The sequence below is a fragment of the Syzygium oleosum genome, unplaced genomic scaffold (assembly GCF_021117445.2).
Source record: "Syzygium oleosum isolate NSW1041296 unplaced genomic scaffold, Sole_v2.1 Sole_v2.27, whole genome shotgun sequence".
NCBI classification, from domain to species: domain Eukaryota; kingdom Viridiplantae; phylum Streptophyta; class Magnoliopsida; order Myrtales; family Myrtaceae; genus Syzygium; species Syzygium oleosum.
The window spans coordinates 2,927,726-2,955,572 of record NW_026607511.1 but is presented as its reverse complement, the minus strand read 5'-3'; the positions used below and the strand labels follow the sequence as shown (position 1 = coordinate 2,955,572).

The 27,847-nt window shown below is 38.9% G+C and overlaps 1 protein-coding gene and 1 pseudogene across 1 annotated transcript; both read left to right on the top strand.

Moving 5' to 3' along the window:
- On the top strand, nucleotides 1-22,838 carry LOC115691921 (uncharacterized). The gene is made up of 9 exons (XM_056303304.1): nucleotides 1-2,896; nucleotides 7,922-8,510; nucleotides 8,615-8,679; nucleotides 11,810-12,398; nucleotides 12,503-12,567; nucleotides 16,577-17,071; nucleotides 17,181-17,897; nucleotides 20,303-20,785; nucleotides 21,769-22,838. The coding sequence occupies exons 1-9, from the start codon at nucleotides 32-34 to the stop codon at nucleotides 22,600-22,602; spliced, it is 6,702 nt and encodes a 2,233-aa protein (XP_056159279.1). The 5' UTR covers nucleotides 1-31; the 3' UTR covers nucleotides 22,603-22,838.
- LOC115691922 (beta-ureidopropionase-like) lies at nucleotides 22,759-27,207 on the top strand (annotated as a pseudogene).
- The last annotated feature ends 640 nt before the right edge of the window (nucleotides 27,208-27,847 follow it).

Genomic DNA, 27,847 nt, shown 5'->3' with positions numbered 1-27,847 from the left:
CTTTGTTTCTTGGACTTAAAATCAAAGAAAAATGTCGACCGATTCTGCCGTTTCTATTTTATGGGATGTTTTGAAGTACGTAGTTGTTCGCATCAAGCGTCAATTCGGATACGTCATGTCCTCCAAGAGTTACGTCAACGATCTTCAGGAGGAAGTCCAGAAGCTGGCTAACGAGTCTCAGAGGGTCCACATTCTTGCTGAAGTGGCTAGTAACAATCTACGGAATTTCTACGGTGGCTTCACGGAGTGGCAGACAAATGCTGAAAATGCCTTGAAGGAGGCGCGAGACCTGTTGGGCATCTTCGAACAGGCGAGCAAGACTTGCTGCTACGGGACTCTTCCCGACCCCAATTGTCGCTATCGGTTCAGCAGGCAGGCCAAGGTCAAGATCGAGGCCATTCGGCAACTCGCTCAAAAATGCAGTGAATTCAAGGAATTGAATGACATCTCCTTCAGCGATCCTGCTCCGGGGAATGTCACTGCTCCGACTCCAGCCAGGAGTGAAGGCAAAGATATTGTCCAGTCCACCACCACGACGACCTCCACTTCGTCTTCCTCAACGTCGATTACGCTTAAGGACGATGGCCTCTTTGAATCCAGAGTTTCGATCATAAGGGACATCATGGAAGCTCTTGCTGATAACAGCAATAGTGTGGTCGGGGTTCACGGGATGGGCGGGGTCGGCAAGTCCACCCTTTTGGCAGATGCCGAAAGGAGAATAAAGGAAGAAAAGTTGTTCGATTGGATCACTAAGGCGGACGTGTCAGAAAATCCAGACATCAAGAGGATTCAAGGAGAGATTGCGTACTGGTTGGGCCTTAGTGACATAAAGAAGGAAGATGATGTCAGCTTGCGAGCGAAGCTTCTGCGAGAGAGGTTGGAAGATGAGGAGAGGAAGAAAAAGAAGGTCCTCATAATATTGGACAACCTGTGGGAGCAGCTCAACTTGAAATTAGTCGGTATTCCTTGCGGAAATGACAACAAAGTCAGCGGATGCAAGTTGTTGTTGACGGCGAGAGATCAACGTGTTTTGCGAAGGGAAATGCGCTGTGACAAGGACTTCCTCCTTGGCGAGCTGAAGGAGGAAGAGGCAAAAAGATTGTTTAAGACGATGGTAGGAGGCAAAGTTCATGTTGAGTTCGAACCCTTGATGGATGAAGCACTCCGCATAAGTGCAGGTTTGCCTTTCCTAATTCTCGCAATGGCAAAACTTTTTATAGACACCAGTTTATCTGAATGTAAGGATGCTTTGAAACAAATCGAGAACAAAGAAATCAGTGAGGTGATAAATAAAACCTTGCAATTAAGTTATGATCATATAAAAAGCAAAGACGCGAAGTCATTATTACGACTCTGTGCTGTTTATGGTGTCTCTGAGCCCTCTCTTGAAAACTTGGTGAGGTACGGCGTGGGTTTAGGGTTATTTGGAGAAGATAGCAGCATGGAAGATGCTAGAAATAGGTTGAGCTCGCTAATCCATACTCTTCAAGCCTCCTCCCTTTTGTTACACAATGAAGAAGATGGTTTCAAGATACATGACTTGGTTCGTGGATTTGTTGCCTCGGTCACTTCAAGGGATGACCCTCTTCTCGTGTTGAAAGATAATAAGAAGTCGGTAGTAGAGTTGCCGAAGGACAAGCTTAAAAGTTGTACAGCAATATGCTTTCCCTATGTTGACATGAAGGAGCTTCCCGAAGAATTAGATTGTCCCGAATTGCGGATCTTCTTGTTGTTTACAAACAATGAATCCCTTAAGGTCCCAGATTCATTATTTAGCACTATGAGGAAACTTATGATTTTAAATCTTATTGGGATACGTCTCGCTCATTCGCCTTCGTCATTTCAATTATTGGAGAAGTTACACACATTGTGCCTTGATGGTTGTTCGATAGATGACGTAACTATTCTTGGTGAGCTAAAAGGGCTACGAATTCTCAGCTTTTTGAGCTCCAAAATCCAACGATTGCCAAAAGAAATTGGGCAATTGACAGAGCTGAGGTTGTTAGACTTGACCAATTGTAGACAACTTGAGATAATTGAACCGGGTGTGCTTGGAAACTTGATCAAATTGGAGGAGTTGTATATGCTGGAGAGCTTTCATCATTGGAATGTTGTTGATCAAACTCCCCCAACTAATGCTAGTCTTATTGAGCTGAATAACATGAAGAATCTCTGTACTTTGCATGTATTCATTCTTGATTCAAGTGTCCTCCCACAAGATTTAAACGTTGAGAAATTAACCAAGTACTTAATCCGAATAGGTGAACTGTGGCGTTGGTCAAGGCACAAAGGCTCAAGGACATTGGAGATCAAGTTGAATCCAATAAGCAATATTCTTCATACAGGATGCATACGAACTGCCTTAGACAAAATTGACGATCTATATTTGGACGGGTTGAATGGAATTGAGCAAAGTATTTGTGAGTTATCCCCAGAAGGTTTTCCAAAATTAAAGTATCTACATGTCCAGAATAATCCCTCCATCCATTACATCATCGGACGGCTTTCCCTTCCTGCTTTTAAGATGTTGGAGTCGTTACTTCTCGATAATTTCATCAACTTGGAGAAGATATGCCACGGCCATATCTCCTCCATGTCTTTCAGGACATTAAAAGTAGTATTAGTCAAAAGTTGTCCCAAGATGGAAGTTCTGTTCCCTCTTTCTTTACTGAGAAAGCTTCCACAGCTAGAAGAGATCCGAGTTATCGATTGCAACTTTATGCGGGAGATTGTAGAAGCTGATGATCATGGCAAAGTTGAGTTGCGTAATTTGCATAAATTGGAATTGCATAACTTGCCAAATATCAAGAACTTTGTGACCGCTAGGACGGCTCCTTTGAGTAGTACATTAGACGGCCAAGTTGGCACTCAAGTTGCATTCTTCAACGGGCAACAGGTAACTTTCTATCAAAAGAATATAGTATTTAATAATCTTTCTTTGCTGTGCTCATTAGATGTAACATAGATTATTTTGCTTATTCATTTTGTTATTTTCAATTCATTTTCTTCCTAATTACCTTACCATTCATGCCTTCTCTGTACTTAGATAAAACAATCTTCCATTTCTCTTCATTGTGTAGAAACCCAACTAATTATATGAAACCCATGTAAATTTAGTTTGCAACAGGTTCTAAGTTATTTTCAACTTACATGCGGCGAGTATATCTATATAGATATGATATGGTTTCATAAAGCAAAATTGAAAGGAATTTCAACATTAAAATAATTTTATAATTAAGTAATTTCATAATCTTGTGAAATGGATTCCATTGAATTTAGTTCTCTAACTTTGTTATTGTCTATTAAATGTATAATATAGCCGACTCCGGTATAAACCAATACGCAGAGTGAGTAAGAGGACTGGGTTTTTAAAAGAAAAGCAACTATCCTAATCTAATTGATGCACGTCTTCCATGTATCATGCAATTAAATAAGCACTTAGTCATTGCATAGGCCCAATAATTGTATTAGTACACAATTCTGTGCGTGTTCATGCATACATGCACACGGAATTGTATAATATATATAGTTGTACGCACTTTTGGCATCACAAACATAAATCTACACCTTATGTTTAATATCTCGTGGTAGGCATTACTGAGCGACTTTGAGGAAAAATGACATGAAATCCCCCATGAAGTTTATAGAGCGGTACACATTTAGTCCCAAAATTTCAACCTTTAGAGAAAACCCCTTGAGCCATCAACCCTTTGTCCATTTTTTCCATTTGCGAGTACCCTGATTTTTCAAGGGTAAAAGTGTAATTCTTCTCTAACTCTTTAGTCCCAATGATTCTTCTATATTATTGCATTTTTCCTCATTTTTGGTATTTATTTTGGAAAATCTTAATTTATTTTAACGCATTAGGAGGCCAAAGGATGATTTGACTAAAACAAATATAGAAGAATTACAAATTTACCGTTAAAGAAATCACATGGAAAGCACATGCAAAGGTAAAAAGCACGGAGGGTTCACACCAGAAGTAAAATCGAAGTTGAAGGAACACCAAAGTTTAGGAGTAGAGATGTATCACCCTCAAAGTTCAAAAGGGATTTTGTGTAATTTCCCTTTCCTTTTGGCTATTTTTTTTTGTAAGTTAATGAATGTTATATTGATGTACATTAGCATCATTGAAGAATGAGGAAAAATATAAGAGTGTGACTATTAAAGAGTGAAATCACGAAGAAAGAGAGGAGGGGACGGTCAATAAATAACGGGTGGCTTCTTGAGAGAGGAATTCTAATATTGCCGAAGAGCCAGAATTTCCAAAAGTAGCATAGAAGCTCCACGATTACTCCATGCAATACATTTAATTACAAGCGTCGATACGGTCCATATAAAAGATAGATATAGGTATGTTTGGGGGAAAAGTGTCATGACAGTCCTAACCTTTTGGTTGTGCGTCGATTGAGTCCTACATATTTTATTTTGTTGAGTCCTCAACTTTTTGAAATACATGCAAATCAAGTTCTAATGTTTATTTAGATGGCAAATTTCTTCGCCAAAAATCAAACCATTATATGTTTCGTGAAATTCAGTATAATTCTGGCATAAATCAAGGGATAATGTACATAGTTTTGGTCCTTGATTGAGTGCAGACTTGATTATCATAATTTAGTAAAAAATAACTCATAAATTTTATGTTAATGGTGAAAAATCATTATCATTTTCCTGCTTTATTTACGTAAAATTTGGATTTAATTTTATCAATTGATTCTCGTAATCAAGTTTTTCACTCATTTCTCAACAACTCGTCTGCTTTACTCCTTTATTATGGCCAAAATCATGCTTTTATTTTGGTGAAAGTTTAAAATGAAATGATTTTCAAACTACTGTTCGGAGTCCATAACTTAATCTCAACCCACAATTTGAAGCATTATGCCAAGATGCCGCTGAGACTAGAGGGTACGAAATGGCAATCCGTAACAATCATAATATTAATGCTTTTATGTAACAAAACTTTATCGCCTAGAAATCTGACTAAGAGAACTGTCTCAGGCACTATGTTATTGAAGTTGATAATCTAGATCATCACAACAACAATTTATAGCATTTAATTGAATTTGAGGGCAATAATCTATAGTTAATTAAACTACTAAACTAGTAGGTGGAAATGTAGCTAATTGCCAAACTAGCTTTGGTGATAACATTCAATAGGAGATCCTTTGGGTTCAGTCTTTACACCTAGTGTAAATCAGTCCAAAGATGACAAATCATGCCAGCGCAAAATGAGGGAAGCAATTAAAGGTGAAAAGGTTTTGTTATATCTTTTTATCAATGAAAACGATGTTACATGCCGTATCCGACGCCAGCTGTTGGATTCAAAGCAAAAAAATTAGAAACGACATTATATGGAGATCTTTTTACTCCGTTTTTTGATCTTATTCTTTTTTTTCCCCTTTTTCCCCTTTCGTGCCACTTAATAATCCCCTCTCTCCTTGGCAGTCATCTATACTTACATATTGAAAGTTCATGAATTCGTAATTTAACTGAATCACTAATTCCGTAGATATATTCATTCCTACGATACAAATGGTGATATTTCTTTCATCTAATGGAAAAACCGATGACAGGTTCACGAGAAGCTCAGAGTCAAGACAACGTCAAATCATGCTCCACTGCACTCTTCAATCGAGAGGTACGTAATTAACGTTATGACAAAATATTAATATACCGGAGACAAATCATAGCCAAAATAAAAAATAACTAAATTACTTACAAAGTGTACTATGGTTAAAATATTTTAAAAGAAAATGAGTAGCATACAAGCGTAAGAGTTGAGAGTTGCTGACATATATGAGTTGCAATTTCTTACTTATAATTTTTCTATAGTTTCCATAAAGATGGGTGAACATCTCTTGTGGTACCTGCACAGAGCATGAACCGGTAATACAATTGCAAAATAGCATCTCTAAAAGCTTTCCGATTTACACAAGAAATTTATGACTCTCAACAACATCACAACCACAACTTAGGCATTACACACATATATATTGAAAGCAATTGAAAAGACAATTGAGAGGAAAGCGGGCAGTAATGTTCAAGAGGCTGGAGATGAAGGGCCTTTGAGACGCTCATTTGACTTTGTTTGCACTTACAAGATCTCTCTATATAACATATATGTATAATATATATGTATATTATATTATAAATATTTTTTTTGCCTCTTGCTAATTAATTGTACCTCAAAGCCCCAATTCTTTCTTAATTGCACCAGCAAAAGGAGTCTGAGCCCTCTCCATCGCCAAACCGGGAAACATCTCTAGGATTCGGGCCTTCGGAAATCACCCCTTTTAGTTTTTACATCAATTGCTCGACCAATTTTATTGAACTCTTGTTAAATGAATAAAATACATATTTCAGATCTGCCACTTGAGTCCGAGTCATTTGACTTCTCGAATGGATGGTAGAAGTTAAACTTGTTCAAAATGAAACATGAAACTACTTTTCGTAAAATGGAAAAGGAAAATTGCCCAATTTGGACAAAAATCAACCACGATTACTTTATTAAGGAAAAAATTTAAAGCAAAAAATTTCTACTCCCAGTCCCGTAACCAACGCCAACCGTTGGATTTAAAGCAAAAAATTTCCACCTATTGAATTGGTTATTTATAGTAATTTGCTCAATCCCGTATCCAATTAAGGAAAGCACAAACCTATTTTGTGCCGTAGAAATTGCCGCGAGTAGAGCCTTTTGGTTGACCAATAAGATTGCCCTTTATAATTGCGTGATTATCATGCAATATGTTAGCTTCTGTCAGTACAGAGTTGTGGAAATTTAAGTTGTGAGTCCCACAAGGTAGTGCGTATGAGTACAGCCTTTTCTTCTTCCCATGCTTCGACCCTCCACGGAGAGAGCTCGCTTTCAAAGGCAACGGAGGAACTACAGTGGAAAATTTTGCGAAGAGGCTTTAGGGCTTTTTTTTGGGGGGGGGGAGGGGGAATAGGTTATGGGGATTTCAACTTTGATTTGATAGGCAAAAAACTAAAGTAACTTTTCTTTGACTAAGCATTTTCTTGCCAATTCAATTGTTCAAGTTACCGTTGCAAGGAACGATATTATACAAGTGGACTTTTTTTTTTGGGTCAAAATACAAATGGTCTTTGAACAAGTCAAAATTAGTATCAAGTGATAGCAGTTGTTGTACAGCTTATATAATTGTAACCAACTTTTCCTTGTGAAGTTGTAAATTACTCTTCGAAATTGCTCAATTTCCTCTGGTAGGTAGCAAATTAAATATACATTCCGTAATTAAAGTCTTATAGCATAGTAATTTACTTCTCTTGACTGCCATCTCGCCTTTTTGAGATAGTCAATCACAGATTGCAATAAGTAATTTCCTTTTGAAAGTACATTGCCTATGTCTTCCGTAATTCCATAATCACGGTCATTCTACAGCTTCTTATTCTCTTTCATGGTAGTAATCTTCACTTGTGAGATAGTAAATTGCTTTCTAGCAATCATCCTATAAAATGAGTAATATATCTTCAAATTAGTAACATAACTTAAGAGGGAGTAGTTTACCTTATAGGAAGTAATTTATCCTGAAAGTACTTCTTTTTGCTTTATGGGTTACTAATTTTCGTTGTCATAAGTAAATTGAATGGGTGCTAATTCATGACTGTAATTTCTCTTACTGCTAGTAAATAGCAAACTAAATTTAATCGTAATAACATCCCTTGTTATATTGTAAATGACAAGTAAAGTTCAATAGTTGTCTTTCGGGCTCGTAACATACCTTTTTGGATTGTAACTTAGCTTTCGTTTATCAAAGATTTTTGTAAATGCAAAAATTATCCAAAAGGTTGTAAATTACTTTGCTCGTAAATTTCTTTCGGCAACCATTCCTGTTATGGAACGTAAATTCCTTGTCTGTCCTTTGTAATTGTAAATGCTATCGTTGATGGGTCTGTGCGTCAGGTCTCAATTCCATCCTTGGAGTCCTTATCGCTGAGTGGACTTCCCAAACTGAAAAGTTTATGGAGTGATGAATTTCCATTGGGGCTAAGCAATCTTCGATCTCTCACGATAGGGTCATGCAAATCTCTCTCAAAGGTTATCAACTCTAAGTCGCTGGTAAAACTACACAAGTTACACACTTTAACTATATATCATTGCGATTCGGTGGAAGAAATTTTTGACCTCGATGTACCAAACGCCAGTGGAAATGTTGAGACTTTGTTTGAGCTAACCACCTTGAAATTAAATTACTTGGAGAGCTTGAGGCACATATGGAACAAGAATGCTTGTGAAATAGTACGATTCCATAATTTACAGCGGTTAGAGGTGTCCGGATGTGACAATCTTCTGTTTATGTTTTTCTCATCCATGGTTGAATCTCTTGCAAAACTGAGAGATCTAAAGGTACATAATTGCGACAAGATGGAGGCGATCATTATGGAGGAAGAAGGGTCGAGAATGGAAACATTAGAAACTTTGGCATTCCCTTTGTTAACCAATTTAGAGTTAAGCGATTTGGAAAGCTTGACGTGCTTCTCTCGCGGAAAGTGTAAGACTATTTTTTTGATTTCATCACTGAAGATCTTGTACATAGATTCATTCCTGCAATGAAAATGGTGATATTCTTTTTTTTTAATGAAAAATTGCCGACAGGTTCACGAAAAGTTCGGAGTCAAGACCACGTCAAGTCACGCTTCAATGTCCTCTTCGATCAAGAGGTACGTAATTAATATTATGTCAAGATATTTAATATAACAAGAATCTTTTGGAGTAAACTACTTGGCATGATTGTTGCGTGTCGTGGTATTTTGTAAGTTTACGTTCTGTGCATTTTAATTTGCCACGTGGCACTACAAACAACTAGCAAGATTTCAATTCACACCAATCCCGTGAGAGGAAGAGGTGGATTAATCACATCAAATTATTGAAAATTAATAAAGAAGCATATAGGCTTATACTCGCAATATTAATGATTTTGTACAATAAACCTTTATCACCTAGAGATCCGACTTAGAGAGATCCGACTTAGAGAACTGTCTTAGGCACTATGTAATTGAAAACTTCTGGAGATGAAGTTGGTGATTTAGATCATCACACCAATCATTACTGGCATTTAATTGAAATTGAGGGTGATTATTTATAGTAGACTAAACTACTAAACTAGTAGGTGGGAATGTAGTTAATTGTTTTGGATTTAAACCCAAAAATTTCCACCTATTAAATTGGTTATTGATAGTAATTTACTAACATTAGAGAGAAGTTAGTGAACTAAGGATAAACAATTGTCCAATTAAGGAAAAAGCACGGCTATTTTGTATAGCAAAATTTGTTGCGAGTAGAGCCTTTTAGTTGACTAGAAAAAAAATTGCCCTTTTATTGTGGCACGAGAAGTTGATGGTGGGGCCCAAGACTCATACAATATGTTAGTTTCCTTGTAACTAAAGGGTAGTGAAAATTTAAGTATTGGGTTCCACGAGGCAGTGTATCTGATTATCTCCACTTCAACCCCGACTTTTCTTCTTCGCATGCTTTGAGCTTCAATGGAGAGAGCTCGCTTTCAAAGACAGTGGAGGAACCAGATAGGGAGATTTTTTAAATGAGGCTTTGCGGCTATTAACTTTCTAGGGTGGGTTCTAAGTCTACATTAAAGAATCGCACTGGCCTTAATACTTTTTGTGTGTGTGTGCAGAAACTAGATCCACAAGGATCTATGGGATTACACTGAAATGTTTCTTTAAGTACAGTTAATTGGGATTAGGTGACATATGCTTACGGACTTTAAAGGAACATCGAGGTAATGACTAAAGATGGCGAAAAAGAAGTTCATGACAATCTCAAGTTGTTTATTATTTCTCAAGGAAATTTGAAATTTCTAGGACTTTCAAAATTAGGACATCTTGAAGTAACGTATTTCTTTTAAAGATAGGTTACTGTCATTGACATGGACTTAAAAGGAAAATTTCCAATTGTTGCGGTTAATTACTAAACGCAATATCTATCCCTTATGACAATTTGAGTTAACTTACTTTGTTATTGGGTAATCACTTGGTAATAGCATTCTCATGTTACAATTTACGTATCTAAATCAAAGGATATGCAATAAAGGAAAGTACTAACTATATAGAGATGCAATTGAGAATCGGAGGACTTTAGACAAATTATGGTTAGCGGTGCAACTGCTAATAACTGAGATTTAAGTTATGACCTATCGAGTAAAATAACAACAACAATTGTTGGGTACCTAGTAATTTCATCGTGGAGTTACGAAGCATGAAAGGAAGTCAATAGTATGGATTGTTTGTGGCCTACTCCTATTCCTATGCATACATTATCTGCGATGGGCTTGGATGGCTCATGTGTCGTCTTGCTTTTCAATTTTTTTGTGCCTGCTTTCTCTCCCCCTCGCTCTCTCTCACAAAAAGTTGCTCAGCATCACAAATGGGGCTGTACGGCCTGTACCCCCTACTCTCTCTCGGCACGGGGCCGGGAAAATATTGCACACAACTTGGACGCCACCTCATTTTTACACAGGCCACTTAGAGAGCAACACGTGTCACTCCCGACCCCACCTGTCAGGGATATTTTCTCCCGTTGAAGACGTCTGCTATATCTCTCTCGTCCTTCTCTCTCCTTCGCTACGCTTGTTTTTCTTCTTCTTCTTTTCTCGCGCCATCATGGCCGCGGAGCTCGAGCCCAAGGCTCGCTGCGGCAATGGCAACAGAGCTCGACCTCGAGTAACCGTGGTCGCGAGCTCGAGCTATGGCAACCATGGTCGCGAGCTCGTGCTCAAGCGACCATGGCTGCTTTAACCTCGAGCTCTAGGCACAAGCCCGAGCTCCACAGCCATAGCAGTTGCGAGACAGCAGATTAATGGTCCATGGGCTCTTTGGAAGCGGCGATCTAGCACAATAGAGAAAAAAGACAGAGAGAACGTCTGTGTGCTCGAAACTCGAGCTGTCATGGCTACTGCAAGCTCTAGGCTCGAGGTCGAGCTCCGTCGCCATGGCGGCCGCGAGCCTTGGGCTCCAGCTCTGCGGCCGGGGACGGAGAAGACGTCGGTGACGCCGATTTGGACGAGCCGTTGGGAGGCGCTCCGACGTCGTCCGATTTTGGTGTCCGTGGAGGAGATGAGAAATTGCAGAGAGGGAGTTGGAGGGAGAAAGTCAAGAGGGAGTCAGTGACAGGAGGGGAGAGAGAAAAGTGGGCCCCATGCAGACTCCTTCAACTGTGTAATTGACTTCAAAGGTGGTGTCGCTCTTTGAGTGGTTCATGTAAGAATGAGGTGGCATCCAAGTTGTGTCCAATATTTTCTCGGCCGTGGGCTGAAGGGTTGAGAACCACATCTCCTTGCCCCCGCCGTTGCCACACTCGGCCGCCACCACCATGACCGGCCACCGATCACTGCCATCAGACGTCGTCATCAGTAATGTATCTTCAAATTAGTAACATAACTTAAGAGGGAGTAGTTTAATGAAGTAGTTTACCTTATAAAAAGTATTTTATCCCGAAAGTACTTCTTTTTGCTTTACGGGTCACTAATTTTCGTTGTCATCAGTAAATTGAATGGGTGCTAATTCATGACTGTAATTTCTCTTAATGCTAGTAAATAACAAACTAAATTTAATCGTAATAACATCCCTTGGTATATTGTAAATAACAAGAAAAGTTCATTAGTTGTTTTTTGGGCTCGTAACATACCTTTTCGGATTGAAACTTAGCTTTCGTCTATCAAAGATTTTTGTGAATGCAAAAATTATCCAAAAGGTTGTTAATTACTTTGCCGGTAAATTTCCTTCGGCAACCATTTCTGTTATGGAACGTAAATTTGTTGTTGGGTCTGTGCGTCAGGTTTCAATTCCATCCTTGGAGTACTTGTCGATGAGTAAACTTTCCAATCTGAAATATTTATGGAGTGATGAATTTCCATTGGGGTTGAGCAATCTTCAATCTCTCGTGATATCTTCCTGCAAATCTCTCTCAAAGGTTATCAACTCTGAGTTGTTGGTAAAACTACACAAGTTACACACTTTGACTATAAAATATTGTGATTCGCTGGAAGAAATTTTTTACCTTGATGTACCAAACGCCAGTGGAAATGTTGGGACTTTCTCTGAGCTAACCACATTGAAATTAAGTTACTTGGTGAGCTTGAGGCACATATGGAACAAGAATCCTTGTGAAATAGTACGATTCCATAATTTACAGCAGTTAAAGGTGTCTCAATGCGACAATCTCTGGTTTATATTTTTCCCATCCATGGTTAAATCTCTTGCAAAACTGAGAGTTCTAGAGGTACGTTATTGCAACAAGATGGAGGCGATCATTATGGAGGAAGAAGGGTCGAGAATGGAAACATCAGAAACTTTGGCATTCCCTATGTTAACCCATGTTGAGTTAAGCAATTTGGAAAGCTTGACGTGCTTCTCTCGCGGAAAGTGTAAGACTAATTTTTTGATTTCATCACAAAAGATCTTGTAGATAGATTCATTCCTGCAATACAAATAGTGATATTCTTTTTGTTTAATGAAAAACCACCGACAGGTTCACGAAAAGTTCGGAGTCAAGACCACGTCAAAACACGCTTCAATGTCCTCTTCGATCAAGAGGTACGTAATTTATATTATGTCAAGATATTTAATATAACATGAATCTTTTGGAGTAAACTACTTGGCATGATTGTTACGTGTCGTGGTATTTTGTAAGCTTACGATCTGTGCATTTCAATTTGCCACGTGGCACTACAAACAACTTGCAAGATTTCCATTCACACCAATCCCATGAGAGGAAGAGTTGGATTGATCACATCAAATTGTTGAAAATTAATAAAGAAGCATATAGGCTTATACTCGCAATATTAATGATTTTGTACAATAAACCTTTATCACCTAGAGATCCAACTTAGAGAACTGTCTTAGGCACTATGTAATTGAAAACTTCTGGAGATGAAGTTGGTGATTTAGATCATCACAACAACAATTACTGGCATTTAATTGAAATTGAGGGTGATTATTTCTAGTAGACTAAACTACTAAACTATTAGGTGGGAATGTAGTTAATTGTTTTGGATTTAAAGCCAAAAATTTCCACCTATTAAATTGGTTATTGGTAGTAATTTACTAACACTAGAGAGAAGTTAGTGAACTAAGGATAAATGATTGTCCAATTAAGAAAAACGCAAGGCTATTTTGTATAGCAAAAATTGCGGTAGGTAGAGCCTTTTAGTTGACCAGACAAGATTGCCCTTTTATTGTGGCATGAGTATCGCTAAAGTTGATGGTGGGGGCCCAGACACATGCAATATGTTAGTTTCCTTGTAAGTAAAGGGTTGCGCTTGGACAAAAAAAAAAAAAAGGGTTGCGGAAATTTAAGTATTGGGTTCCACAAGGAAGTGTATTGGATTATCTCCACTTCAACCCCAACTTTTATTCTTCCCATGCTTTGAGCTTCAATGGAGACTGCTCACTTTCAAAGACAGTGGAGGAACTAGATTGGGAGAATTTTTAAAGAGGCTTTGCGGCTATTAACTTTGTAGGGTTCTAACTCTACATTAAAGAATTACTCTGGCCTTAATACTTTTATTTTTGAGTGTGTAGAAACTAGATCCGCAAGGATCTATGGGATTACACCGAAATGTGTCTTTAAGTACAGTTAATTGGGATTAGGTGACATAAGCTTACGGACTTTAAAGGAACATCGAGATAATTGACTAAAGATGGGAAAAAAAAAGTTCATGATAATCTCAAGTTGTTTATTATTTCTCAAGGAAATTCGGAATTTCTAGGACTTTCAAAATTAGGACAACTTGAAGTAATGTATTGCACTTAAAAATAGGTTACTGTCATTGATATGGACTTAAAAGGGAAATTTCTAATTGTTGCGGTTAATTACTTAACGCAATATCCATCCCTTATGACAATTTGAGTTAACTTACTTTGTTATTGGGTAATCACTTGGTAATAACATTATCATGTTACAGTTTTCATAGCTAAACCAAAGGATATGCAATAAAAGAAAGTACTAACTATATAGAGATGCAGTTGAGAACCGGAGGACTTCAGACAAATTATGGTTAGTGGTGCAGTTGCTAATAACTGAGACTGTAAGTTACGACCTATTGAGGAAAATAACAACAATTCTTGGGTCCTTAGTAATTGCACCGTGGAGTTACGAAGCATGAAAGGAAGTTAAAAGAGTATGGATTGTTTGTGGCCTACTCCTATTCCTATGCATATATTGTCTGCGATGGGCTTGGATGGCGCACACGTGTCGTCTTGCTTTTCATTTTTTTTGTGCCTGCTTTCTCTCCCCCTCTCTCTCTCTCTCATAAAAAGTTGCTCAGCATCACAAATGGGGCTGTACCCCCCGACTCTCTCTCGCCACAGGGCCGGGAAAATATTGCATACAACTTGGACGCCACCTCATTTTTACACAGACCACTTAGAGAGCAACACGTGTCACTCCCGACCCCACCTGTCAGGGATATTTTCTCCCGTTGAAGACGTCTGCTGTATCTCTCTCGTCCTTCTCTCTCCTTCGCTACGCTTGTTTTTCTTCTTCTTCTTCTTTTCTCGCGCCATCATGGCCGCGGAGCTCGAGCCCAAGGTTCGCTGCGGCAATGGCAACAGAGCTCGACCTCGAGTAACCGTGGTCGCGAGCTCGTGCTCAAGCGACCATGGCTGCTTTGACCTCGAGCTCTAGGCTCAAGCCCGAGCTCCACAGCCATAGCAGTTGCGAGACAGCAGATTAATGGTCCATGTTCGCACAATAGAGAAAGAAGACGAAGAGAATGTCTGTGTGCTCGAAACTCGAGCTACCATGGCTACCGCAAGCTCTAGGCTCGAGGTCGAGCTCCGTGGCCATGGCGGCCGCGAGCATTGGGCTCAAGCTGTGCGGCCGGGGACGGAGAAGACGTCGGTGAAGCCGATTTGGACGAGCCGTTGAGAGGCACTCCGACGACGTCCGATTTTGGAGTCCGTGGTGGAGACGAGAAATTGCAGAGAGGGAGTTGGAGAGAGAAAGTCAAGAGGGAGTCAGTGACAGGAGGGGAGAGAGAAAAGTGGGACCCACGCAGAAGCCTTCAACTGTAATTGACTTCAAAGGTGGTGTCCTTCTCTGAGCGGTTCATGTGAAAATGAGGTGGCATCCAAGTTGTGTCCAATATTTTCTCGGCTAGGGGCTGAAGGGTTGAGAGCCACGTCTACTTGCCCCTGCCGTTACCACAGTCACCTGACACCACCATGACCGGCCACCATTCACCTCCATCGACGTCGTCATCAACAGCTCATGGATTCGACCCTCGCGATCGGTCATCTCCCTTGCGGACCGAGCACAAACTCTATCTCCATCTGCTTCTCTTTGCCCGCAGCCAAATCTGCTTCTCTTTGCCTGCAGCCAACTCGGTCGCGGTCAACAAGCTCGGTGCTAGCACGAGCCATTGTTGCATCCTTTGGAGGTTGACTCGAGAGAGAGAGAGAGATTGGTAAAAAGACAATGGGCGTAAGGATGGTAGCAGATGATCTATGCCCACGGAAGCTAATATCAATGGGTGTAGAGAGAGAGAGAGATTGGTAAAAAGGAAAATTGCCCAATATGGACAAAAATCAACCGCGATTACTTCATTGAAGTTGCAATGTTGTCATAGAGAAACAACACAACCAACAGCAATCGATCGTATTCGATATGTAGAAATTGAGAAATGTCGTCCGTTTTGTTCTCAAATATTTCTTATTGCATTTTCAACCGTCCTTCATGAATAAGACGACTAGAATAAGAAAGACCAGGACTGTTAGGACCACTGCTGCCTCCATGTATTTCCTTGTATCTACTAATTTTTCTTTACATCAATTGAGTGACTCCTAACGTTGCTTACCCTTTTGAATCTAAGCGGAACAATGTATATTGTTTCACTTTTTGTTCAAGTGCTTCTAGTTCCTTTTCATAAAATTTTCCTCATTCTTACTCAATTTTGCAAATTCCTTGAAGAATTTCATCCATATTAGTAAATTAAATAACCGTCTCTAAGTGATGTAACAATTGCTATACGTAGTGTGATTTCGTTGTTTAGTGGAAATCAACAAATCTGAAGAGAGGGAAAGATTCGATTTAGATTTAGAATTTATGAGAGACTATTATGATGGTATGACAGTTATATGAGCATATCCAAATTACTATTTTGCCCATTGTCAAAGAAACATGGTTAGTTCTAATTAGACACTGGCCATGCATATAATTTGAACTTTTTGGGCCAAAATTTGAGGTTGAAAGTATTGTTGGTTTTGCTTAATTATATAGAGAGAGATAAGTAATGCTCCACTAACTAACCCAATTCTCAAGGAGAAATTCCTAAGTTGGAATAAAACTGACTCACTAATCAAATTAAGCTCTACAATGCAAAGTTATTTTCCTAAGGAAAGATTGGAGAAAGATTCCTGATCTTTTTTAGAAACGACATTAGTATGGAGACTTTTTACTCCTTTTGTATTTTATTCTTTTTATTTTCCTCTTGTGCAACTTAATTATCCCCCTCTCCCCTTGGAACTCATCTATATTTATATCTTGGAACTTTATGAATTCGAAATTTAACTAAATCACCAATTCCGTGAGTGAATTCTGCAGGTTGTGTTTCCTAGCCTGGAGACATTAAAGATCTTTGCAATGGATAACATCGAGGTGATATGGGACAATCAAGCGTATTTTCGACATTTGAAGACTCTCGTTGTGTCATTATGTCGTGAATTATCACATATTTTCACATCGACAATAGCTGAAAATTTGGTGGAACTCACCGAATTGAGAATAAGTAATTGTATAATGTTGGCAAAAGTCATTGTTGATGAGGGAGGTAAAGAGGGGCATGTAGTGGCTTTCAAACAATTGAAGTATTTGGAGCTTGACCAGTTGATAGGGTTGAGATGTTTAAGCTTAGGTGAACACACTTTGATGTTCCCTCTCTTGAAAGATGTCATTGTGAGTGGATGTCCCAACATGAAGTTTTTCTCTGAGGGACCAATAGAGACGCCAAAGTTGGACGGAGTACAAGTAACTAAACATGAAAGGAAATTTTGGAAGGAAAACCTGAACTTCACCATCCGAAATATGTTTGAAGGAATGGTATGCATCAGTTACCAAATTTTGTACAAACGAATTGTTTTGATCACCAGTAGAGTAATTGCTTTTTGCTAACTAGAATTTTTACGTTTATTGATGCATTTTCTAACAGGCTAAGTTTGCTAGAGTGAAGACAATACGGCTATCTGAGTTCCCCGAGTCGATCGGAAAATGGCATAGCGAACTTATTCCCAACAAGTCATCGTGGCAATTGGAATCACTTATGGTGGATCAATGTCCATCATTTATTAACGCAATTCCATCCAGCTTGATGCTTATTTTAAATCAAATGAGCAAATTGCATGTTCGCGATTGTGAGTTGCTAGAAGAAATATTTGATCTCGAAGGGCTGGAGGGTGTGGAAAGCACTTGGAAACTGCCTTCCTTCATGACTTTGGATTTGGTCAATCTACCAAAGTTGAGGCGACTATGGAACAAAGATCTTCAAGGATCGCTACCCTCCCATTTTCTGCGGAATCTGACCCTTTATAAATGTAGCAACTTGAGACATGCTTTCGCTCCATCGATGGCTCGGTGCCTTGCCAATCTAACGAAAATTGAAATAAAGGAGTGTGGTCAGATGGAAGGAGTGATCGCAGAGGATGAAGGGCTGAGAAACACAGTGAAGAAGATTACATTCCCGGAGCTCCGGAATATGAAATTGGAATGCTTGCCTAACTTGACTTGTTTCTTCTCGGGGAATAATCACGCACTTGATTGTCCCGAATTAAGATCTCTGACCATTGCCCACTGCCCCAAGATGAGAAGTTTGATTTCGCAATCTTCGACGGAGATTGACAACGGCACCCCTTCACTTTTCACTCCACAGGTCAGTCATTCAAGCAAATGCATTTTTGGCATTTCATTTGTAACGTATTCTCATAGAATTGGACAATGCATGTTACATGCCATGTGCGGACACAAATGCTACATTAAATGATCATAGAATCCGTCATCAATGCTTTGATCAAATTTAATCGGGACTCGTGTTTCGTACCAAAACAAAGACTAACAGAATATTCACCTCCCCATAGTAGTCCATGATCACATCCGTGGATTTTTAATGCAAAACAGTTCACACATCGATAGATTTGTACGGATTCAAAATCATCTAAGTATAAGTAAATTTCTGATAACTAATAGAATTCCCCTGCTTTGTACGGATTTATGTACATAATCTTTTGATATTTAGCATGAAGATTAAAAATTTTCTAATCCTCAAAAGTATAACTATTATTTGTACATCTCCATATCTTTTTAGAAGTGTTACTTTTGTGTCAGCTCATAAAATCATATCATACGAAGTACTTCATATTTTCTCGCTTAGATGGAAACTTGCCTCGTTCTATTGAAATGAAACCTGCAAATGCACTTCCAAATACCTCTTTTCAGGCTATGAAAGAGATTGTAGTTAAGTGTAAACTCCCACTTTTGGAGAGAGAGTGGCCTTTTTAATTGGAGTGCACTGAAATAAAATGGCGCATTTATATTTGTGATCGGCCTGAAAGTCCAAAATATTGAGGAGAAGACGTTTTCTTTGTAATCAATGTACTATTGATTATAAATTAAAACAAAAGGCCAGTTTTAAAATTCAATTATTATTTTACTGATTTCACAGATTTTAGGATAGCTTCCCGCCAGAGTAGTAGAATAAAGAATATACAGGTGCACACCATCGTCTAATCTTTTGGAGGATAAAATCAATTTTCAATTTTATTTTAATTGAATTCAGTGAACACAAGCTAACAACTTTACCAAATTTTAATTTATATCACTTCTTAAATAGGCAATTAACACGTACCAATTGATCAGGCCACTCCTTTTTGCCCTTCCTTTTGGTTTTTTTTTTGTTACGGATTCTCTACAGGTTCAATCGTTGCTTTCTTATCCAACGGAGGAAATGTTTGTGCGCTTCCTTATTGTAATGTTTTTGCCCGATTTCTTTTTATTGTTATTTGTGAGTTGAATCTTTCATCATAACGAGTATTCACACATTTATCTAATCCCTAATAATAAGAGTTATTAGTAATTTTGTACTCACTTCTAATGTCATTTATGTATCATACATGAGCTGTCATGTAATCACAGGTATCCCCCACATTCTTAGAATATTATTAAAAAGTCATCATAATAGTCAATTTAGAATACTAACAGATTTAGGGAAGTGTGAAAATAGTCATTTGATTTTTTGGTCGTGACAAGTTGTAATAGCATTAATTTCATTATCAGCTGTCATGTAAGAAGATATCCCTCACATTGTTAGAATTTTTTTGTAAAAAAGAAAAAACCATCGTAATTCTCAATTTAGAATAGTTTCTTTTCTTAATTTTTTTTAATATGTCATATCTCTAATTCTCCTCTCTATTTAACTTTTGCTATGATAGTAGCGTTTTCGCCCCCTAGTCCCTTTATCAGTAGAGCTATATGCCTATTGGCCTTTTCTTAATTGAATTGCAATTAAACTTGGCCCAACATTTTACTAAAAGGATTGAGCCAAATATAAAGATGTCAATGCTCGCTTCTCAATGGACAAGACGTGAGAGGTCAAAACACAGATGATTTTCTCCAAACAAACATAACATGGTCGGAGGGATCATTTGATTGAGGCGGATATTTTGGTGGACCATTCGGTACTTGTACGACAAACTTGTCTTTTTTCCACGATCGATGTGGTAATTCAAGTTGAGAATGTCGTAATTTCATTAATTTCAGCATAACGAAATGAAAATTTCATTTGGACTCTTAAATGAACAATTCATAATAGCTCATTCAATGGTTCCATTTTTTTTTCATACCACGAACTATTTTGTCATAACATATTTCGTTTGTTTATTAAGACTAATCGTGTTTGTCTAAAAAATTTCATGTCACGTGAAATTTAGGAAAGTGCAAAAGCATTCATTTGGTATTTGAGATCGTAATTGCATTCTTTGTGTCATAACTCAAAGAAAAATGATCTACCATCTTTTTTATGCGTGAGTATTAACAAGTGGTAAGGACCATAAGGTAATTCATTTGTCAACCGCATTTCATGGTTGGTGCAATGCCATAAAATCAGCCTTAGTCATCGGATAACTAAAATGAAAGCATCAATCAAGCCATTCTTTTTTGTGTCATTAACAAGCTCTGGAATTGCCATGATTTGTGAGAGCTAGGGAAGTTGGGAAATTCCATCTTTGAGGCCATGACTCAGGGTTATGACATTCATTGTGTGACTTTTTGTCAATATGGCAGGTACAATTTCCAAGGCTTAATGGGATCGTTCTCTCTCACATTGATAATTTGAGCAAAATATGGACCGATGATCCTCAAGAAGCTCTTGCTTTTGAAAATTTACGGAGCCTGGAGGTTAATAGATGTAAGAGCCTTGAAAATATATTTCCGCATTGGTTGGCTACAAGTCTAAACAAACTTCAAACACTTCAAGTGGAGTCTTGTGGGCTTGAGGAAATAGTCGTGAGTGGAGATGAAACTCCACACTCCACTACTGCTCAAGTTCTTTTCCTGAAACTGACATCTTTGGTGTTACATGATATGCCACGACTCAAGAGCTTTTGCACTACCTTGCCCACTTTGAACTGGTCATCCTTGCAAGAATTGCGAGTGACTCACTGTGACAAACTGAACATGTCCTTTGTGGCACCCATGAACAAGTGGCCTCAAAGAGATGATAAACGGGACCTTTCAAACCAAGAAGCACATGCTTCATTTCAAAGGGTATGATTGCAATTGTTCTTCCTCAGTTTCTACTTTGTTCCATAAGGCATTCTCTAATCTCATTCTAGTGCATGGTCATGTCATCACCTATCAGTTTGTCGACAACATAAGATAATTCTAATATCTTAAGTATACTTTTCATTTGTGGACACCTATAAGATATTCCATTACCTAAAATTGCAAAAATTATTGCAGATTGTTATTGACAAGATAAGACATTTCTAATCTGATCTACTTGAAAATAATGTATCGTGGTGCTCCTTGGGAAGTCAATAAGGACTTGACATGGGGTCCTCTCCATTGTTGACATGTCTCTCCATTGAACTTTTATTCTCTTTAATATCTTCAACAAATTATAAAAACATAAATTCAAACAATTTTCTTTAAAAAAAATTAGAACCTTAATTCACTATATTCTAATGTTTTTCTTTCATCACCCATAATATCTCACGTCAGCTGCATAGTCATGTCACATTATGATACCATATAAAATCCGAAACACCTCACCTATTAGTTTGTAGACAACATAAGATATTTCTAATATCTTAAGCACACTTTTACGTTTGGTGAGCCCCTTATGTTTTAGTAACAGTATGAGTGCATCTTGTTGCATAAAATTCCAAAGAATGATAGATATTTGTTGACGACATAAGATATTTATAATAAAAGATGAATTTGGTGAGCTAGGTGGTTTTGAATATAGATTCACTCTACCAACTTAACAATACCAACCTTAACTTGAAATTTTCTCTCCAAATTTTTTATATGGATGGTTAAGTGGAGCATTCGAGCACAGTTGTATTTTTGTAGCATGATTTTAAAAGCTTGAGACTTGTATGCAGGTCTGTTGAGATTTAATGAACCATAAGAAGATGGCCACCTTCCATGTGAATCATCTTACTTAGGTTTACCTTTTACAACACATGGTTTATTACCAAACGTTTGTTTAATTTACTTCTCTCATTGTATTGGCAATTTGACAGGACTTTCCAAACGTGAAGAGACTTTTATTAGTCGAGAAGGATATTGAGATGATACGGGATGGAAAATTACCTGATGACATCTTTGGCAAGACAGAAGCACTAACATTGGCATGCTTTCATGATGAAAATGCCGTCTTTCCTTCCAGATTCCTCCTAGAGAGATTTGAGAAGCTGCAAAGCCTTGAGGTCTTCTGCAGTTCCTTTGAAGCTATATTTCCCGATGAAGGGCTTGTTGATGAGGAAAAACATCCGGTGCTTGAAAATTTAAGAGAACTTAAGTTAAGCAAGCTACACAACCTAAAGCGTGTGTGGAGAGAAGAAGACTATTTAGTGGCGAAAATTCTTCAGAGTATCAAAACATTTGAGGTTTGGGATTGTCTCGGTTTGACGACAATATTTCCAGCCGTGACATCCTTCCAGAATTTGATGGAGTTAGTGGTGAAGAATTCCACTGGATTGGTACATCTAGTAACAGTTTCGGCGATTACAAATTTGGTGCATCTCACTGACATTACTATAATAGGGTGTGAAAGAATGAAAGAAGTAGTGATAAACGATGGAAACGGAGAAGGAAAAGTGATTTCTCTTGGGAAGCTAGAAAGTTTGACACTCCAACATCTGCCGAGCTTAGAATGCTTCTCCTCCACCACAAGTTACATCTCGGGGTTTCCATCCTTGCGGGAGATTAAAGTGGAAGACTGTCCTAAAATGAAGATGTTTTCTAAGGGTAGGCTACACACACCAAAGCTGCGTTTTGCCATACTGTTCAGATACGACTGGGATGTGCGCTCGGAGGGTAATCTCAATACAGCCATACAAAAGTTGTCAGCATAAACAAATGCACACAAACTTAGTAAGATCCAATCAATGTCATTCGCATCCGATTTTTTCTTTCGCTTGCCTCTGCTTCTCAAATTGTTCGACACTTCAAGCTCCACAAGTTCTAAAATTTTCCGTCTTTTTAACTTGTCCAGTCATCGATAAAAGGGAATGGCTGGCGCTGCAAGTGGTGCAGAGACCTGGACGTTCACTCGGGCACTATCGGAGGTTGATCATGAAGAAATTTTCTTTTTTTTTATTGAGCAATAAAAATGGGAACGAATTTCCGGCGAGGATGCTAAAATCAGTGATAGATTTGTCTCTTCAGTAAATTGGCTTCTAAAATCTCCAACTCTCTCTCTCTCTCTCTCTCTCTCTCTCTCTCTGCCCTAGCTTGACCAGCAAGCACCACGCACCCATGGAGACGGCGCAGAACGGACGAGTCAAAGAGGGGGCCGCCGCCGCCGCCGCCGCCGCTCGCGACGGCTCGATTTGCGGTTACGAGGCTCGGTGTGAGAGACACAGCGAGAGAGACGAGGCTCGGTGTCGCTGAACGAGTCAATGGTAAATGATTGGACTTGGGGTGTGTTTCTGGAGTGTTAATCGTCTTCTTCGATTGGATTTTTGACCTGAGCGATTAAGGATCCGAAGTTGATTTCGTCGAATCCGCGGGATTTCAAAATCGGTAAAAGTCCGTCGCGTTGAAGATATTCTGGCGCCGGTACTTTTCTATAAGCTTGATGATGCTAGCGTCTATTGATTTCGAATTGGTGCTGATCTGGAAAGCGAAGGCTGCTTGGAGAAGGATTGATCGCAGTAAAATGTTGGAAGAGGTTTGAGACTTTTTGAAACGAAACACGCAAATGATGCGGTCAGATTGTAGAATTCTGTTCTGCTCGGTTTTTCCGAATTGAACTTATGGAAATTCGCACGAGTTGCATCTGCTTTGCTGTGCTTAAGGGCAGCACCTTAGATGTGTATTCATGTCATTAGTCAATCTGGAAGAATGTTTGATCTCGCCTACATCTTACGGGTCTCCATATGTAGGCATACCATTTACTATTCAAGTTAAATAGGAGTTGGACTTTTGTTGGAAAGGTGGATCTTAGGGATTGTAGTGGTGTTTCCCCATTACTTTTCAAGACTGTAATGGTTGTGGTTTACGCGAATTGTATGACCATCCACTTTTTGAGCACAAAAAAATTGCAAAATGTAAGAATAAAAAGCTTAGGAGTCTTATTATAGAAAGTTGGAGCTGATCATGTAATTTCAAGTCCAAATGGTTCTAAATTGACATGGATCAACTGCCCATGAAAATATTTGTTGAGACAACTGAGTGACTCCGCAATTATCATGTCAGCGAATAGAATTACAGACCTCGGTTTTTTCTTGATGAGAGTTTCTGTTAGCTGGAGGCTGAAGGAATTCATAACTTATGTTCCACAGTTCATGGTTGCTATTTCCATGTATGCCATTTGAAAAGGGCTTTATAGATGAAAGCTTGAAAGGGTAATCATATTTCTTGCTGGTGTTCTGTAAAATTTGTTCCCTAGACTGCGTGTGCCTGAACATGTCGAAGAGGAAGTTTTGAGCGACATTTTTTTGGAGGTAGGAGTAGACAACAGTGACAATCTTAACCAATTGCGTCGACAGTAGAATATTGTCTCTCTGACATTTCTTTACGTATGTCTTCACTGAGAAATTGAATTGTACTTCAAAATTTCCAGGAGCTATGTCGAAGCCTTTCTTCTTCCTAAAATGTGAAAAATCCAAAGCATGTCATTCCATTGTGGTATAATCTAACTTTGTTTTTAAACCATTATGATATTGATTTTCAGGAAGTCAGTCATATACTTATAGGATTGTTTGTGGAAGGTCTCTAGAAGCTGTTCCTCTGGCAGATTCTACAAAAGATTTCTCATCTGAATGTAATTTTGACAAACAGGTAAACCTATGTTAGCTTTTTTTTGTGCTGCTTATTGGACGTGGAAAACTAAATGCTGCTCCTAAGAGTCCTGGTCACACTAGGCTGCACTGTTTCGTGTGCTCCATTACCATCTTGTAGGAGTTTGATAAGGACTTACTATAAATCAAATAGGTTCCTTATCTAAAAACAGTATTCCAGATAGTATGAACTTGTCTTCTTAGCACATTCCTGGTTGGAGCATACGGAGAATCTGAGTGTGTGCATTGGTGTGTGTGTGTACTTTTAGCTTGCAAAGTAAAAGAAGTTAGAAAGAAATAAGCATGTCATCTGAAAAATGAAGGTATCTTGGGCAATTGGTTTCAGATGCTTTATGTCCCTTTGGCAACCATGGAAGACAAAGTTGCTTAACTCCACCAACAGACACTCAATTTATGATTGCCTCAGTCCAAAGTCATTACAATAGCCTATGAAGCAAGTTCCTTCAGCATTCCTGGGTCTGCAAATGGGAGTTCAGGCCAAAAAATGGTTGGCAGTTTTCTGAGGAAGGTGAGAAAAGATCTTTCAATGTGTGCTCCTTGTTCTCTTTGCGAAGTGGCATAGGGAGTTTCTGTTTATAACGCAGCAGTCATTCACATTATTGATAGATAAAGAGGACCAACCAAACAAAATCATGTCACTGGGTTACATATATGGTCCTAACGGGGGAAATATATGTCTGAAAGCAAAGAATTGCAAATGTCTGGTCCGGAGGTCCTTTGGCAATATTGAGCACTTGTCACTAGGGAGGTCTTGAAGAGCATAGTCCTGGAAATGACCTCATCTGAAATCTGTATTAGCATGGACACTTGGTTCTGAGTTCTTCCATGAGATGGAAGGTGTGAGAAAATCTGATTAATATGGTCTTGTGCCGTGGTGAGATTCTGTGGACTTGGTGAAACAATGGAATAGAAAAATGTGTAAAGTTTGAGGTAGTCAAATGATTCTGGTTGATTAAAGCTAAGAAGTACTCTTACATATTCTTTGGGGAATTCGCAATAAGGTAGTTGCTAACTTTCATTGAAAACAATTACCTTGCTTCCCGCATTTCTTGGCAGGATCCTATAATTTTTATTCATTCTGACTGGTTTTGTGGAATCTTTTTTTATCAATTTATTCTGATTTTCATTTAGGCATTTCCCTTTACGGCAGACAAGTAGTTATTAAGAGAACCGCGAGTTGTCAGAGTTGGGCTTATACAGAACTCTATAGTTCTTCCCACACTGCTCCCTTTCTGGATGAGAAGAGGGCTATCCATCAGAAAGTAAAACCGATGATAGATGCTGCAGGTGCTTCAGGAGTGAACATCTTATGCTTGCGGGTTAGTCACGCCATGACGCTTGAGCTATGCATTTTGGTTTCCCCTTTTGGACTTAAAGACTGAAGTTCAGCTACTGATCTAATCTTAATCTAGGAAGCATGGATGATGCCATGTGCCTTTTGTATAGGAGAGAAGAGGTGTGTGAATTTGCAGAGCCTGTTGATGGGGAATCAACAAGTTTTCTTCAGGATCTAGCGAACAAGTAAAATATGTTCATTGTCAATCCTATCCTTGAGAGGGATACAAACCACGGGGAGACTATCTGGAATACTGCTGTTATTATAAGCAATCATGGCAATATTATAGGCAAGCAGCAAAAGGTAAGTGGAATTGTTGCGGGTCTCTGTCTTTGATGTATCCCTTTTTTTCGGTCGATATTGATGTATCCCTTTTGACTTGTCATAATGAAAAGCTTGATAATGGCATTTGGCAGAACCACATCCCCGGGGTCTGAGATTTCAATGAAAATACGTACTATATGGAAGGAAATACTGGGCATCCTGTGTTTGAGATTGCTTATGGAAAGATCGCTGTCAATAATTGTTATGGGGGGCACCATCTGTTGAATTGGTTAGCATTTGGCTTGAATGGTGCTGAGATTGTGTTCAACCCTTCTGCAACCGTCGGTGAACTTAGCGAACCCATGTGGCCAATTGAGGTATTTACAAATCCCTATGTATGCTTGATTTATCAAACTTGTGCTATGAATTTATATTGCTCAATCTTCTTTCTCGCTAGATTATTGCCCCAGTTAACTTAACTGTTCATGTAAATTCAATTTACAGGCCCGAAATGTTGCCATTGCCAACAGTTATTTTGTTGGATCAATTAATTTGGTAGGAACAGAATCATTTCCCAATCTGTTCACATCAGGTGACGGGAATCCACAGCACACAGATTTCGGGCACTTCTATAGATCCAGTCACTTATCAGCTCCAGATGCTTCGTCTATGCCATCACTATCCCGTCACAGAGATGGATGACTGGCTTCAGACATGGATCTCAACCTCTGTAGGCAGCTAAAAGACAAATGGGGGTTCAGAATGACTGCTCAACGAGCTCTATGTCGATATGCTCGCTCAGTATTTGAAGTTGGACTTTGAACCCCAGGTCATATCTGATCCCTAGCTGCATAAGAAGACCTCTTAAGTTTTTTATTCAGATTACTGTAAATTCAGGGACGACTTTAATTTTCCAACAACTCTGTCTTTTGTGTCCAGCCGAGCGTGCGTGTATTTGCTGAGAATCTGTTCGTTAGTTCCCCTTGCAGCTGAGGCCCCCTTTATTTTGTAGACAGCATTCATTTTTTGTTTCAGCCGAACCACTTGTTTCTCTAGTTGGTACCAGCCGAGATTGCTTGGTTGCATTTCCTTCTTGGCGTTGTTCTTTTTCCTCGTTCAATTAAACCTCACGTGGCAAATGTTCATGCCATTTTTGGCCAACGCGAGAGGGAGAGAGGGGAAGGGGCCAAAATTGGTTTCTGCCGTGGATCGGGCTCGGACTCTTGGGTCCAGTGAAAAACTTGGATCGGGCTCGGACTATATTCGGCACAAAGAATCGCAAGTTGGGTGGTATATTGCGTCAGTTTAAATGCAATTCATAACCTGAACTATATTTTATTCGATGCGAAAATGCTATTCCTAAATAAAAATGTCTGAATTCAGCCGAGATTTCTCCCTCAATTGGCCAAAAATCTTCCTCTCTATTTCTGTTTGACCGAGTACATATCTTCGGCCCCTCTTTCCTCTTCTCTTCTCTTCTCTTTTCTTTCCTTTCCTTTTCGTTTTTCTTCCCATGTCAGCCGGCCTCCTGTTTCTTTATTTGGCATCAGCCGAAATTGCTTGGTTGCTTATCCTTCTTAGTTTTCCGCATCAATTTTACAACAGATGCCTTGTCATTCGCTAGCTGGGAGGCTTTGAGATCGAAATTCTCCAACCAAAATCCATATAAGGGCAACTTGGCTATCACTTAATTGA

Coding starts and splice junctions, on each gene's coding strand:
- LOC115691921 (XM_056303304.1), top strand. CDS start 32: ATGTCGACCGATTCTGCCGTTTCTATTTTATGGGATGTTTTGAAGTAC. Junction 12,399..12,502: donor GTGCTTCTCTCGCGGAAAGT/GTAAGACTAATT, acceptor AACCACCGACAG/GTTCACGAAAAGTTCGGAGT. Junction 12,568..16,576: donor ATGTCCTCTTCGATCAAGAG/GTACGTAATTTA, acceptor TGAATTCTGCAG/GTTGTGTTTCCTAGCCTGGA.